Source organism: Octopus sinensis, linkage group LG1 (genome assembly GCF_006345805.1).
Source record: "Octopus sinensis linkage group LG1, ASM634580v1, whole genome shotgun sequence".
Lineage (NCBI taxonomy): Eukaryota > Metazoa > Mollusca > Cephalopoda > Octopoda > Octopodidae > Octopus > Octopus sinensis.
This window is the reverse complement of record NC_042997.1, coordinates 61301695-61317935: the sequence shown is the minus strand read 5'-3', so window position 1 is coordinate 61317935 and position 16241 is coordinate 61301695. Positions and strand designations below refer to the sequence as shown.

Genomic DNA, 16241 nt, shown 5'->3' with positions numbered 1-16241 from the left:
CAACCTATCGTAATTCTAAAAACAATCAATTCCTCATATCATTCATAAACAGAACTCTTGTAATTTACCATTTACTCACCACAGATGATTTTAATTCTCAACCCTCCTAAACATCACAGAAAAAGTTAGCTAGACAACTAAGGAATGATAGTCCACACAATAATTCCATTTTTCAATCTAAGAGATGAGTGCCATACTTTGCAACATTGTACCTTTTTTATTGAATTCAAGAATAAACAGAACATTTGTGAGTTAGTCATTTAAGTACATTGGTAATTGAAGCATTTCTCATTAGCTGAATGTATTTCTCCTAGATTTGGTCTTGAATGTTAGTGCAAAGTAGTTCTTACAGCATTGTAAATGGTATGCAATTGACTGAGGCCTGAGTGTTTCCTGACTGTAAAGAGGAATTCTAGTCTGTGATGAAATTTTGACAGCTGTATATATGTGGATTTACTATGAGAGGTCCTTGGAGATTGTAAGTACAAGTATGTGTAAAGACTTTTGAGGGTTTTTACTGTGTATTATGCATAACTAGATCCATGAGGTATAAAACACTTTCTTTGGTATGCACGACTGAATATTTGTACTGTTGAAGAAACAATTACCATGCCTTCAATGTAGTATAATCTGAAGGTTTTCTGTTCAGAGAGTCAGCGTATGATATTTAGGTTGCAAGCAGATGATGCCTGTTTCCAGATGGTGAAATAACAGAGTTATGTGTCTTGCTTTGAGACAAAATGAACTAAACTGATACTAATTATTTTCAGTCTAGATTTACAGGAGCAAGTAAAATATAAAATTGAAAAAGTAATCAATGTGCTATATGTGAAGTTAGTAAAATGTAAATAAGTGAATTTTAAACTCTGGCCTATGAGTCATATGTCAATCCTTTGATTGCAGTTATTAATGAAAAAAAAAACTCATCATAATCATCAACATTTGAATGGTTATTTTTCTTTGTAAGTATATGCTGGATGGCAGTACAACATATCATATGAGGTCTTTTCTCATCTGACATGGGGCTAAATGTTCTATCTGATCACTATTTACAACTTATTTGATTCTCCTATTCCTTGAGTGTTCTCGAACATCAACATACAGCACTTTTTTTATTCAAATTCACACCTATACAAATAGTTTTCTTTACTGCTCACCTGCAATCCAACTTTAATACAGAGCCTATCTAAAAGGTTTTTTAAGTGAATACACTATTATTTATAACTTATCTAGTTAAGATCCAGTGTTCCAAAAACGAAGCAAATAATATATGTAGATTAAATTTATTTATTTTATACCCACCATATGAAAAATGACTCTTTCTAATGATTTTTGTACATTGATTTTCATTAATCACCCCCAGAACCTCACTACTGGATAAAATAGTAGTATGTAAAGTTCTATCACATTTGTGTGTGTGTGTGTGTGTGTTTAATCAGGTCAGTAGAGTGGCACATCAGTTTATTGCAGTTATTTCCCATGATAAGAATTGAATCCAACATTGCAAAGTAACAAAATATTTACCAATCATTCAATATACTTCCTGCTTGTAGCAAGATGTAAAACTATCTGTTTAACAGTCTCACAAGCCTTTATATGTAAATACATACACATGTGCATGTGCACAGACAGACTGACAGACAGGCAGATACACATAGATATATTAATGGTTGCTGTTTGGAATAGTTATACCTAAAACATTAACTTGTTGAAGGATCATTCAATAACTATCAGCCACCTTATATATATATATATATATATATATATATATATCTGTGGAGGTGCAATAACCCAGTGGTTAGGGCAGCAGACTCGCGGTTGTAGGATCGCGGTTTCGATTCCCAGACCAGGCGTTGTGAGTGTTTATTGACCGAAAACACCTAAAGCACCATGAGGCTCCGGCAGGGGATGGTGGTGATCCCTGCTGTACTATTTTACCACAACTTTCTCTCACTCTTACTTCCTGTTTCTGTTGTACCTGTATTTCAAAGGGCCGGCCTTGTCACTCTCTGTGTCACGCTGAATATCCCCGAGAACTACGTTAAGGGTACACGTGTCTGTGGAGTGCTCAGCCACTTACATGTTAATTTCACGAGCAGGCTGTTCCGTTGATCAAATCAACCAGAACCCGCGTCGTCGGAACCGATGGAGTGCTTCCATATATCTTTTACTTGTTTCAGTCATATGACTGTGGCCATGCTGGAGCACCACCTTTAATTGAGCAAATCGACCCCAGGACTTATTCTTTGTAAGCCTAGTACTTATTTTATCGATTTCTTTTGCAGAACCGCTAAGTTACGGGGATGTAAACACACCAGCACCAGTTGTCAAGCGATGTTGGGGTGACAAACACAGACACACAAACACATACACACACATACATATATATATATATATATATATATATATATATATATATTTACATATATATGACGAGCTCCTTTCAGTTTCCGTCTACCAAATCCCCTCACAAGGCTTTGGTCGGCCCAAGACTAAAGTAGAAGACACTTGCCCAAGGTGCTACACAGTGGGACTGAACCCGGAACCATGTGGTTCATAAGCAAGCTACTTACCACATGTGTGTGTGTGTGTGTGTGTATTAGAAAAGTTTGACATCTAAAGTTATCTACAGTCTTATGAAGTGCTAAACCAAAATGAATTTTGAATTGTTGACATTTTCCATGTAAAAATAATAGCATATAATTCATAAAAATAATAATATATGTATATATCATCATCATCATCCATTTCACTAAAGGACTGCATTGTGCTCCAGTGTCTACTTTAGCATGGTTTCTACAGCTGGATACCTTTCCTAATGCCAACCACTTTACAGAGTGTACTGTGTGCCCTTTCCATACCCTACAATCAGTGAAGTTGCCAACTTGACCATAATTGCCTACTTTAAGCTGGCCTTTGTTAAAGCTACATCATTGGCTAGTTTCTCAAAGTGTGTGTTGCAAATAGTTAGAGCAGTTGCATCTCAGAACTTCAGTCAGAAACAGAAGCAGAAGACAGTACAGAAAAGCAGATATGGAAATTAAAAGATATTGCTGCCAAGAATAGGTTTCGAGAAATTTTAGTTGATGCAGCTGACTGTAAGGAGAAAGATTTTGATATCTGCAACATAGATGACAACTAGAAATTTCCATGAAATAACCAGTTTAGGGTTACAAATTAGACATGCAGCTGGGGTAAAATCCCAACCAAACTAAAGATAACATAGCAGTGACATAACACTGTTGATAGAGCAGTAAAGGCTAAGAAACAAGATTGGAAAACCTGGAAGGAAAGTGGTAGTAGGGAGCATTATTGAATTGCTTGAAGAGAAGCTAAATGACAGTTAAATTTGGCTGAGGGTGAGATAAAAAAAAAGAGATTTTCACATGTTCTACATGAGGACCAGAGGCATGAATTGTTCAGGATTGTGAGACAGTAAGAAAGAACCAAAACATCATTGACAAGATATGTATTTGGAATATTGAATATTGAATGTATACTTGCCAAGAAAGTAGCATGAAAGTGCTATTACGAGAGGCTGCTAAACGTGAAGAAAGCATGAGATAAAGAGGGGTTACCTCATACTAATGCTAGGGAGGGATTAGCAATTCAAGTTGACAGCAATGTAGTAGATAAAGTGATTAAGGACATGAAAAGAGGGAAAGCTCTGGATCTCTCAGCGATAGGCATGGAGATAATCAGAATATCTGTGTACTTGATCAGTAGCTAGATACTCAATCAAATAATACAGGAAGGTGTCAAACTAGGCATAGCAGTATCATCATATACTCCCACAAAGGCAAAGGAGATGCCTTGGAGAGAAGCAACTGTGGAATAATCAAACCACCAGATTAGGGTTTGAATGTCACTGAAAAGTCATGGCACAATTCATTTATGACAGAACAGACCTAGTTGGGATGCAGTTTGGTTCCATGTCTAGAAGAGACATTAAAATGCAATTTTCTTGGCAGGAGAAATAACTTGGCTAAGAATAACCTACTATTTCCTGCTTTCATTGACTTGATGAAAGCATTTGACAAGATAGCACTGAGGAAACTAAATGTGAGGGCTGTATAAAGATGTGGTAAGCAAAGTGAGAGCTAGCAACTATTTCATTGGTGAATGTAACATGAAGATTAGAGTTCATTAAAGGTCAGTCCTCAGTTCTCACCTAGTCATCATAGTCTTAAGGGCCATCACAGACGAGTTTAAGACTGGAGGTCTAAGAGAACTCCTATATGCTGATGCTCTAGTTCCCATATCTCCATCTATAAGAGAATTAGAGAGGAAATTCCAAGTATGGAAGTTAAACTTAATATCAAGAGACCTTAAAGTAAACTTAACAAAGACTAAGGCTTTAGTAAGTAGGAAAGAGAGTTACTGCTGTAACTTACTTATCAACAGTGTATATACATTAAGTATGATACAAGGATGGCTATTTTAATTCAATACTGCTTCAAGATCATATACCAGATTTTAATTCAGCCATTTGCAACATTAATAAATGTTTTATTTATTGTTTCCTATATTGGAGGCAATGAATTCTCATTCAAGCATGTGACTGGCTGTGAGTACACACCACTGAAAAGACTCAAAAAGGATGAAATGCATCAGGTATTCTCACTGGCCACTGCTGGAGGAATTTTTCATCTCATTCCAATATTTGCTCTGTTTTTAACACAGTACAGCCATAAGTGATGTTATCATGGGAAGAATACCATAGTAACTGGCCTTTCAGTGGTGTATATACATTAAGTATGATACATAGATAGCTATGTATATAGTATATATATATATATGTCAGTATTTAATCATTTGTTTGTATTTCTCCAGGCTGTCAAGATCTGCAGTAAAATACATTGCAGTATATATCCACTATCTTAATCTTCTGTCATTATCATTATTTTTGAGGTCCTGCATCTTAAGATCTGATCTCAATATTTTCCCAATATTAAGGAGGCAAGCTCACAGAACCATTAGTAAGCTGGGCAAAATGTTTAGTGGCATTTTGTTTGTCTCTACATTCTGAATTCAAATTCTGCTGAGATCAACTTTGCTTTTTGTTCTGGCAGGGTTGGTAAAATAAATACTTGTTGATTGATTTAATCAACTTAACCCATTTCCCAAAACTGCTGGTCTTGTGACAAAATCTGAAACCAAAATTTTCCCCCTATCAAATTTGGCCTTCCTCTTCTGTGCAAACCTTCCATTGTCAGTACATCTTATTTTTGTCCCTCACAATTCTCATCATTCATTCATATCACATTGCAGCCATCTCGCCTATATATATATTGCCTAGAATGCATTACACCAATAGTTCTTTCATACTAACTTTTACACTTTTTCATACAGTTTATCCTTCCACATTTAAACGATCATACTGAACCATGTTCTCATCATATCTATGCAAATCTCCCATTTTCAGTGCTAATATTTCCATAAGATGTGGCATCACAATCTGTCATCCAGTTTAACACCAACATCACTATATGGTTATTGAGTACTTTTAGCAGAGACCACACTACTCTGCAAGTAAATGGGCCAGGTCTTTGGTCTGAGGATAACTTCCTCCCTGCCAACTCCAGAGGCCCTGGGATTAAAAAAAAAAGCCATGAGCAGTCTTGCTCCTCTAACTAGCCAATAAAAAATTCACACATCACATAGGCTCCCTACTACCTATAATACATAAATACATAAATACATATATATATATATATATGCATACTTTCATACCCCATATGTATTGCCTGTGTGAATGTGCATGTGTATCTAAATGTATGCATTCAGTTGATGTAACCAGTTAATGCTGAGAGTTTGCCGGTGATAAGAGACTTCTAGTGCTACATACATTATTGTAAGTTCTATAGACTGGAAGCAAATCAGGGTTAGCATTTCTTCAACAAGAATTTAAAATTTATTCCTTTTTTAAATACATAAATGCAGGTATTAAAAATAAATAACAAAGAGCATATATCCATTATATATTATATATATGCATGTATGTACATACTATCAGTAATTTAATTTTGAAAGGAATATATCTGTGAAGCATTATTTTGAGAGGAGTGTAAAATTTATTGACTAATTTGCCTATATTTATAAAAGATATGTTATAGATGTGGACATGAGAAATCTCCTTATGACAAACACACTGATCATAATGATGATGATGAAATAGGACAGTTTCCATGAAATTGCAGCTAGCATAAATATCAAAGGATGAGCTTAGAAATTGTACATCTCTAGGAAAGAAAGTTAAAAAATTTACTCAAGCAGTTACATATTTGAAATTAACCAATGGTTGAATAGAAATGTAGACATACCAGTTCAGCTGCCTCTCATACAACTACAATAACAAACTGTAACCAATCGGTAATGTAGAGAAAGCTTCAGTGGAAATCTATCAAGGCTAAATTTACGCTATTTCACATTCAAATCGGAATCATGGATGAAGAATTGCTGTCGAAGAATACTTCCAAAATGGAGGAAGAAAAGGATGAGATAATGTTTACATTTCCTCAGAATAGGTCTGGATTTCAGCACAGGTTAGATATCTAATTCTTTTGTTTATAGAAAGCATGCATTTCACAGTTGGTTTAGAAGACTAGTTTAATAGAGAGAAGAAAGCAATTCAGTTGAAAGATATATACAGCACAGATGCTTCAGAGAAGCAAAAATCAATTTAGTGTTGCCTATCTATATAGTTGCATTGTATATAGAGATGTGTGTGTGTATGTGTGCATGTGTGTATGTATTATATATATATATATATATATATATTATACACACACACACATATGTATGTTGTATGTATACATACTAACACTCATACACACACATATATATTCTTATATGTATACACACACACAAACACATTTCTCCACATTTACAATTTCATTCATTCATGTAATACACACACACACCTGTACACATAATGCAGCAAGTTTTCTTTTTATTTTGCATCAAAGCTTTCTTTTTGTATTTCTGTTTATTATTTGTTGTTTTGATTTTATTTTCTTTCTTTAGAAACTGATATATTTGAATTGTATAACTTAGAAAATTCTTAAATGTTTAGAGGTGGTATTTTGGCTCTTTTCTTTTTGTCTGGCCTTTTTTTTTTTTTGTTCAAACAGAGATCTACTTGAATCATATATAAAAATAACAGAAACACAAAACAACTTAATGAATAATTTTATGTGAAACAACCAAACCATTACACACTGAAAATATACTTGTAGTAAAAACAAGAAAAAAAATAACATCACAAAAAAAAAATCTCTTACATAATTGAAGTTTAAAAGTAAATCATTCCTTTTTCCCCATGAAAAGTAATCAAACTATAAGCTTTCGGGGAAATATGTACAACTGTCATATACATGCCTTAGTAATAAATTCCTAATAAATTTTTAGATTTATTCGCTCATCACCTGATAATTTCTCAGAGAAAATAAAATACAAGTCCTCATCACTCAATGTTTATGAGGCAACAAGTAACGGGGAATATTGCAGCAATACACACTTATTTGCAACAAATAACAAGAGCTACTGCTATCCCTTTAACAGGCTAAGATATTTCACTGGAATCAACTAACAGATTCTTGTATATGAAGCAGAGAAATTGTCACAAATACCTAATGTAATCTCTCATATATTGGAATAGTAATTAAAAGCGATGAATTGGTAAACAGATAGCATGGCTCACATAATTCAATATTTTAACAATTAACTCCCCAAATTTCCACTGTTTTTAACCCCCGCATGCAAAACGTGAACATTTTAAATTTATATTTTTGTAGTGTTTTCTACTATCCATTGCAACCGAAGAGAAGTAAATAAATGAATAAAGATAAAATAAAACAAAAAAAATATACATAAACACGTGTAGAGATAAATTGATATTGCAGCAGTAGTGAACATTAGTTAGGTCTATACAATCAGCTGTTGTATATTTTATTGAACATCTATCCATCTATCTATCTACCTGTACATAATATCCTCACACAGACACACACACACACACATATGTATGCACACGTGTGTATGTATGTATTGTTGATCAAATGACTAAGTGACATGACATTTTTCATAAATCACATTATTTTATTAAAGAAGACAAATAAAAAGGATTTAAATATTGAACTCATTACAACAAAAGCAAAAAAAAGGAGAAAAATGCAATTATATATTATTGTCATTTTGTTTTTTTTCTTATAACATGCAAATACATTAATATGTCTTGTTGTATAGTATGATAATGATACAGCATTTACGTATATTTCAAATATTTTATTATACATTAATTCCTAAAAAATGTCACCAGCTGTTGTTTTCCAACCCCTGCTAAAAATCATTGATTACTTTGAACAAGCATAAAGAACACATTAAAAATAAGGTATTTTTCGTAATGTTTCCACATTTTGTACCTTTTACATGTACCTCTCCAAAACAGAAATGTGGGGTGGAGGGAGAGAGAGAGAGAGAGAACAAATACATAGGTAAGAAAAAACTACTAACTTGATATCATTTTAAAAGTGAAACTAGGCTTTGGGGGGAAAAAAATAGACAAACAAGTTGATGTGTTGCTTTTTACAAATATCAAAATGCATTGTGACATAACTTTTGATTCGATTCAGTATGCAACACCAACAACTGTTCCATATCCAGCAGTGACCTAGTTATGATTCGATGATACTTCTTAAGTAAGCCTGGTCACATGTGGCTGGAGTAGATGAAAAAAATAAAAAACACCGATATCACATTGGAAGAATAAACACATTCATATTCCTTTTGTTACTCTTACTACAACTACTACAACTACTAACACCATCCTTACTACTATTACTACTACTACCACCACCACCACCACCACCACCACCACTACTACCTGTGCTACTACTAATGTTATAATTGTTATGTTTTGCGTTCAAATACTGCTGAGAGCAACTTTTCCTCCCACCACTATCGATAAGATAAAGCACTGGTCAACTACCGTGACAACAACATTGACTAACTTTCACTCCCAAACTTTCAGGCCTTGTGTCTCTGTAGAAAATTAATATCATTATTATTAGTAGTAGTATTAGGTGTTGATAACATGAATACCAGCTGAGCATTGAGATCTATATAATCAACTTACCCACTCCCTGAAATTGCTAGCCTTGTGCCAAAACTTGGAACCAAAGGCAGAACACCAGACAAAATGCTTAGCAGCATTTTGTCCATCTTTATGTTCTATTTAGCTGAGATCAGCTTTGCCTGTTATTCTTTCAGAGTCAAATGCTAGAGTTGATGTTATCAATTTACACTACCCCTGAAATTGCTGGCCTTGTACCAAAATTTGAAACTACTACTACTACTAATATTATTATTATTATATTATTATTATTATTATTATTAAGGTGGTGAGTTGGCAGAATCATTAGCACAATGGGCAAAATGCTTAGCAACATTTTGTCTGTCTTTGCATTCTGAGTTCAAATTCCGCCGAGGTCAATTTTTCCTTTCAGGGTCAATAAATTAAATACCAGTGAAACACTGGGGATGATATCATCAACTTAACGCCTCCCCAAAATTGCTGGCCTTGTGCCAAAATTAGAATTCGTTATCATCATCATCATTACTACTACTGCTACCACTACTACTACAATTGCAGAATCAATGCTGTGTTAAACAAAATGTTTTGTGGAACTACTTTTGGGTTTTTTTATATTCTGAGTTCAAGCATAAATGAAGTTAACTTTGCCTTTTATCCATTGGGAATCAGTAAGATAAAGTACCAGTCAAGTACTAGTATGAATCTGATTAATTAAATCCCTCCCCTAAATTTCTGGCCTTGCACCTACTCTACAAACCATTTAGAGCAGTGAATTGACAAAATTGTTACAGAGCAGGACAAAATACCTTGTGGTATATCTACAGCTATTTATGTTCTGAGTTCAAATGTCAATGAGTTTAACTTTGCTTGTCGTTCTTTCTGGATTGACAAAATATAACAACAATCAAGTTCTCAGGCCTGTTTAATTGACTCTCTCCACCAAAATTTTTTGCCTTGTGCCTAAATCAGAAATATCATCATTATTATTATTATTATTATTATTATTATTATTATTATTATTATTAAGGTGGTGAGCCACCAGAATCATAACTGTGTCAGACAAAATGCTCAGCTGTATTTTTTCTGGCTTATCTTTCTGAGTTCAAATACTTCTAGTGTCAATTTCACCTTTCAGCTTTTTGGGGTCGATAAAATAAGTAATTGCCTTCCTCCTCCTCTTAAAATTGTTGGCCTTGAACCAAAGTTAGAAATTATTATTATTTGGCCCATGGATTGATAGAATCAGAACAACATTGGCCTCATGATATTTCTTTCAGTTCTTAATTTTCTGTGTTCAAATACTGCTATGGTTATCTTTGCCTTTCATCCTTCCAGAGTTGCTAAGTTAAAGTACCAGTCAAGTGCTGGAATTAACTTGTAAGAAATATTTCCCCAAACCCAATACATGTGAGTTATAATAAACACTATGCATGAACTAACACTGCTTTTAGAGATAGAAGGCTTGGTATTTTTGTAAGTATTTGTGAGAAGCTGCAAAACGGAATAACTTTTAGTATCCAATACATTCTGATTTCAATTCCTGCTGTTGTCAACTTTACCTTTCATTCATCTGGATCGATACAAGTACCAGTAATATAATGAGGATGGATCCATTTACTATATACTAGTACTACTATAAATGCGTGGCCTTGTCCCAGTATATGTAGCAATTATAATGCAGAAAGGTAACTTAACAGCAGAAACTGTATCACACTGGACTAACTCCAGTTCTCTGTGTTCCAATTTCAAATCCTGTTCTAGCTAAGTTCGTTTCTCATCTCTCTGTGGTTGATAAAAACAAGTACCAGTTATCCAGTTATGTGCTGAAAATTATTTCACCTGAGTGTCTCACACTTGCACAAGTCTCTAACTTTGTACCAGTACATCAAAGCTGGATAAATATAGGATGCAGTAAAAAAGATAAGTGATGGCTAGTGGTAAAGAATGGTAAGAGTAAGGAGTGCTGAATACGAGTAGATCTGAAACTACATAAGTATATAGAATGATAGAGGGATATTAGTAGAAGCGAGGTAGAGTGAAAAAGAGTGACAGTGGTAGAAGTGAATACTGACAGATAAGAGGATAATGCAAGAGGGCAGTAGATGAAAACTTAATAGGGATATGTATGCATGTGGTAAGTGTGTGTGTGTGTGTGTGTGTACTGCCTTTTGTCTAACATAATTTGTATTCAATATTTGGGGTTTTGTGGGTAATAAAGAAACAACAACAATAATAATAATCCTTTCTACTATAGACACAAGGCCTGAAATTTGGAGAGATGGGCAAGTTGATTACATCATCCCCAGTGCAAAACTGGTACTTATTTAATTGACCCCAAGAGGGTGAAAGGCAAAGTCGACCTCGATGGAATTTGAACTCAATGTAAAGGCAGATGAAACGATGCAAAACAGTTTGCTCAGTGTGCTAACGATTCTGCCAGCTTGCCACCTTAAGAAGAATAATAATAATCATTTAACATCCGCTTTCCATGCTGGCATAGGTTGAACAGTTTGACTGAGGACTGGCAAGCAAAGAGGCTGCACCAGGCTCCAATCTGATCTGGCAAGGTTTCTGCAAGTGGATGCCCTTCCTAATGCCAACCACTCTGAGACAGTAGTGGGTGCTTTTTATGTGCCACTGGCACGGGGGCCAATTAGGCAGCACTGATATTGACCACACTCGAATGGGGCTTTTCACGTGCCACCGGTACGGGAGCCAGTCAGGCAGCGCTAGCATCGACCAAGCTCATATGGTGCTTTTCACATGTCACTGGCAAGGGTGCCAGTCAGGTGGTACTGACATCGGCCATGACGACAATTTTACTTGACTCAACATGTCTTCTCAAGCAGAGCCAATTGCCAGACAATTGAAGGGTACTCTTAAATGGGCTAAGCCTCTCTACTATAGGCACAAGGCCTGAGATAGGGGGGAGGGGGATATTGATTACATCAACCCCAGCACTGGACTACCACTTATTTTACTGACCCTGAAAGGATAAAAGGCAAAGTGGACCTTGGCAGAATTTGAACTCAGAACATAAGGACAGACAAAATGCTGCTAAGCATTTTTCCAGGTGTGCTAACAATTCTGCCAGCTAACAACAACAACAACAGCAACAGCAGCAACAGGAACAACAACAACAACAACAACAATAATAGGTACTGATGCTGTTCAGAATGGTGGATGGGCAGAATCATTAACCCTTTAACATTCAGATTATTCTATCAAATGTAATGCTTATTTATTCACATTGTTTTAAATTAATCATGCACTGTACCATAACTTCAAGATTTCAATGATGTGATTGTCTCTTTTTAGAATGACACTGTATGTGTGAGAGGCCACATCTGACCGGTTTGAACATAAAAGGGGTTAAAGTATTGGTGAAAATATATCACACTATCTCTTCTGGCTCTTTACATTCTGAATTCAAATCTTGCCAAGGGCAACTTTAACTGTCATCAAGTATTTGGGTCAATGGAATTGACTATCACAAAATTGCTGGCCATGTGCCTAAATCAGAAACTATTATTATTGTTGTTGTTGTTGTTGTTGTAGGGTGCTGAGTAACAGCACTGACAGAAAAGCGCACTAAATATCATGCAGTATCTAGTTAATCTATTTATGTTGTGATTTCAAATCCTGCTAAGTTTGTTTTTGTCTTTCATACTTCCTGGGTTGGTAAAAAAAAAGGTAGTAATAAAGTGGCAGAGTTATTAGAGAGGGAAACGGCAGAGAAAATAGCTGGTGTGGTAAGTTTAAGCATAAGGAAGAAAGAGGTCCACTGTTTCAGGCTACAGGTATTTTATCAAAGAGAAGATATGAGAGATGTATGTGTTGTAGCCGAAATTTATCTGGAAGTAGTCAGAACTCTCTTCTTTTCTTCTGTAAAAGGCCTAATGTTACACATCTATCCCTCATGGTAACTATAATTATTTGAACTACCACACTTCCTCTAGGATTATTTTTGCTAATGCAATCCTCTGATTCAAGATTTTGCCATATTAGTTGCAGATAGAGTAGCAGAGAAATATTAGATAGTAGAGAAACAGAAGCATAGAGTTTATGAATGGCTGATTTATTAATTAGATCAATAGTCCCAAACCTTTTTTCTTTTTGAACCATGGACTAGTTTCATGCAAGACAGTTTTTTGACAGACCGGGAGGATTATGTGCATAACAAAACACAATAAAGTGTATAATATATAATTTAATTATTAACATATACATACATATATAATGCAAAAACACCCTACAGACTGTGATAGTCAATAAAATAGAAATAAAATTAAGAAATGTATTCTTTCTGTGTGGCTTGGTGCCAAATGATCCATGATCCAGTACTGGTATGTAGCCTGGTTGTTAGGGACCTGTATATTAGATAATGAAGTGAAGTAAATATTAGATGGGTGAAGTGATATAAATATCAAGCAGTGGAGTGGTAGAAACATTAGATCTGCAGTTTCCAACCTTTCTTATACGCCCCTCACCCACCCAACATATTTGGTTAATTTTCATACTCCTTACAGAAGTAGTATCATGTAAAATGAAAACTCAAGTTTTGAATATGCAATTTATTTTTTAAAAATTATACTACATACAGTAGTACTGTGGTTGAACACACTGAACTTAAAAATTAAGCTTTTGACTCGGAGTATAAAATGCAGATGTTAATTGAGCATTCAAAAAAGAACTATAAACAGGGAAATCAATTATAAGCATAAATTTTAGCAACTTCTTTGTTCCTGCTTTTCATTCATGATTTCATATCAAACTATAGAACTTTCTTGCTCTTTGCAATCAACAGGGCTGCCTGTGAATTTAGACTATTCCTAAATTCCCAGAACTGAATTCAGATTCACACAAGCCTGTCATTTCAAATAGAATGAGAACACAGTTCCTGGTAATTTCTGAAACAAAGATCCTGAATATTCCATAAAGTTATTTTTAAGACTTAGTAAATGATTTTATTCTGAGAAATGATTTTAATAAAGTAAATACTTTCCTTCCTTGCTGTGCCCACTCCTATCCAAACTTAGGAATATCTCAGATGGTTTTCTGACATAAATATCAGATAATGGAATGTTTGGTATAATAAATAGCGCAGTGGCAGACAAATTAGATGAGAGAATGACAGACACTATATGGGGAAATGCCACACATACTGTAGGAAATGATAAAGAGATTACATGGTGGAGAGGCATACATATTAGACAATGAAGTGGCTGATAATTAAATTAAGAGATAATGTACTGAATGATATATCTAAAAAAAATCCTTAACCAATTAAAAAGGAAAAAAGATCTCTCAAAGTTGGAAAAAGAAAACACAAACTTAGCAATAAATGGTTATTTAGAAACTCACAGAGAAAAGGGAAGATAATTTCAAGAAATGCAGAATTAATTTCTCAATGTTAATTTTCATGCCAAGGAGAAGGAAAGTCTGACTATTGCAGCAAAAGTACAACTATGGTCATATTTCAGTCTGCAAGAACTCATCAGCATAGGATAGTCTAAACAAGCTTGTTGATCAGGTGATGTAGATTTTTACATTTAGAAAGAGTTAGAAAGAGTCTTTGGACTGTATAATTTACATAGTTAAAAATAAAATGAGCTAATGACATGACATGTTTGATATGTCGTTGTTGTCGTTTTGGTCCTGTTCAAGTAGACCTTTGGTAAAAGGCAGTATTTGGGCTATACCAATCCTGCCATTTTCCTCAGATATGACTTACTTTAATAACAATAGTGTATGATAGGAGAAATTTGGCAACTGTCTCTTATAGATCATGAGACCACATAACACTCTTGTTGCCTGATACACAATAATAATTAATGCAGCAAAACTATGACAAGGTATCATGATAGACATATTAGATACTGCAATGGCTGTCATATTAGTTGGCATAGTGGCTAATCTATTAGATAGTGTAGCAACCAACAAGGGTGTAATGATTGACTTATTAGATGGTGAAATATCTGACATACTAAATGATATAATGGCTGATACATAAAATGGTGTAGTGTTACATTTATAAGATGATATAATAGCTGAGACATTAGATACTGTAATGGCTGATATATTAGATGGTATAATGAATGACATTAAATAATAGGAGGCATATTAGAAAATATTAGACAACAGCATAAGTAAAATATTAGATGGAGTAATGATAAAAACATTAGATGGTAGAATGACAAAAATATTTGGTGGTGGAGTGACAAAACCTAAGATAATAGACTGAAAGAAACAAAACTTTAGATAGTTCAATGATAAAAGTTTTTGATATGCACATATATACACATATACACATTCAGATAGCAAAGATAGCACATTCATATACACATTTAGATAGCAAAGAAGCCTGTCATCCTTCCAATGTGGACTAATAAATATTATTATGACACTGAGGGAATGCAAAGTGCCTGACTTTAACATAAGTGAATATATGCTGAATTAATGTTGAATAAATGTTTTACATTGTCAAGTTCAGGACCTTACTGTCTTCTGTTCAAATCACACTGGGCCTGGCTTTATTTTTAACCCTTTAGCATTTAAACCAACCATATCTGGTCAAAATATTCTACCTCTTTTATCTCAAAATCAGTGATCTGGCCTCTCACACCTATGCTACAATGTCATTTTAAAAACAAACAATCACATCATCAAAATCTCAAAGCTATGAGATAGTGCATAATCAATTCAAAATGATGTGGATAAATAAGCATTAAATTTAACAAAGTAGTCTGAATGCTAAAGGGTTAAACTCTTCTGAGTCACCAAGTATGCCAACTATCAGTGATATATTGAAGTCAATGACAAATGTTAGACTACTGTCTACTCTAAAATAATTATTTACAACTACTAGTTCATGTACTGAAGATCTTTACTCATCTAAGATCTAATACTTATTTAAGGAAATATTATTATTGGTTCTGATAAGAGTAGCAAAAATAATTAAGTCAGAAGAATTATGGTCCATTGCATCTAGTTTAACAATTCACTTATTCTTGAGTTAATGATGCAGCTACTACATGGTCACCTCATCAGATAGTGATCTTATAAAAGGACACACTGGATAATGTAGTTAAGTGTGCAAGAAAAACAGTTGGACATAATTGAAATGCTTTTGGTCATAGATTTTACT

At 34.4% G+C, this 16241-nt stretch overlaps 2 protein-coding genes across 9 annotated transcripts in view; one reads left to right on the top strand and one right to left on the bottom strand.

The window, feature by feature from the left end:
* The window catches only part of LOC115211016 (potassium channel subfamily T member 2-like), a 752122-nt gene that overhangs the window by 176429 nt on the left and 559452 nt on the right, over nucleotides 1-16241 (top strand). Inside the window, exon 1 of one of the 2 annotated variants that reach the window (XM_036501498.1) lies at nucleotides 6420-6545. The exons of the other annotated variant lie outside the window; for it this stretch is intronic. Coding sequence (XP_036357391.1) covers nucleotides 6445-6545 — 101 coding nt within the window. The 5' untranslated portion in view covers nucleotides 6420-6444. Of the gene's footprint in view, nucleotides 1-6419; nucleotides 6546-16241 lie in introns of those variants that run through there. 2 annotated transcript variants of the gene reach the window in all.
* Nucleotides 1-16241, bottom strand: part of LOC115211004 (glycosaminoglycan xylosylkinase-like) — a 411994-nt gene that overhangs the window by 263310 nt on the left and 132443 nt on the right. The window contains exon 1 of one of the 7 annotated variants that reach the window (XM_036501532.1): nucleotides 7284-7302. The exons of 5 other annotated variants lie outside the window; for them this stretch is intronic. The gene's annotated coding sequence lies outside the window, so the exon portion shown is untranslated. Of the gene's footprint in view, nucleotides 1-6323; nucleotides 6455-7283; nucleotides 7303-16241 lie in introns of those variants that run through there. One more of the 7 variants, XM_036501530.1, reaches the window with a different exon arrangement.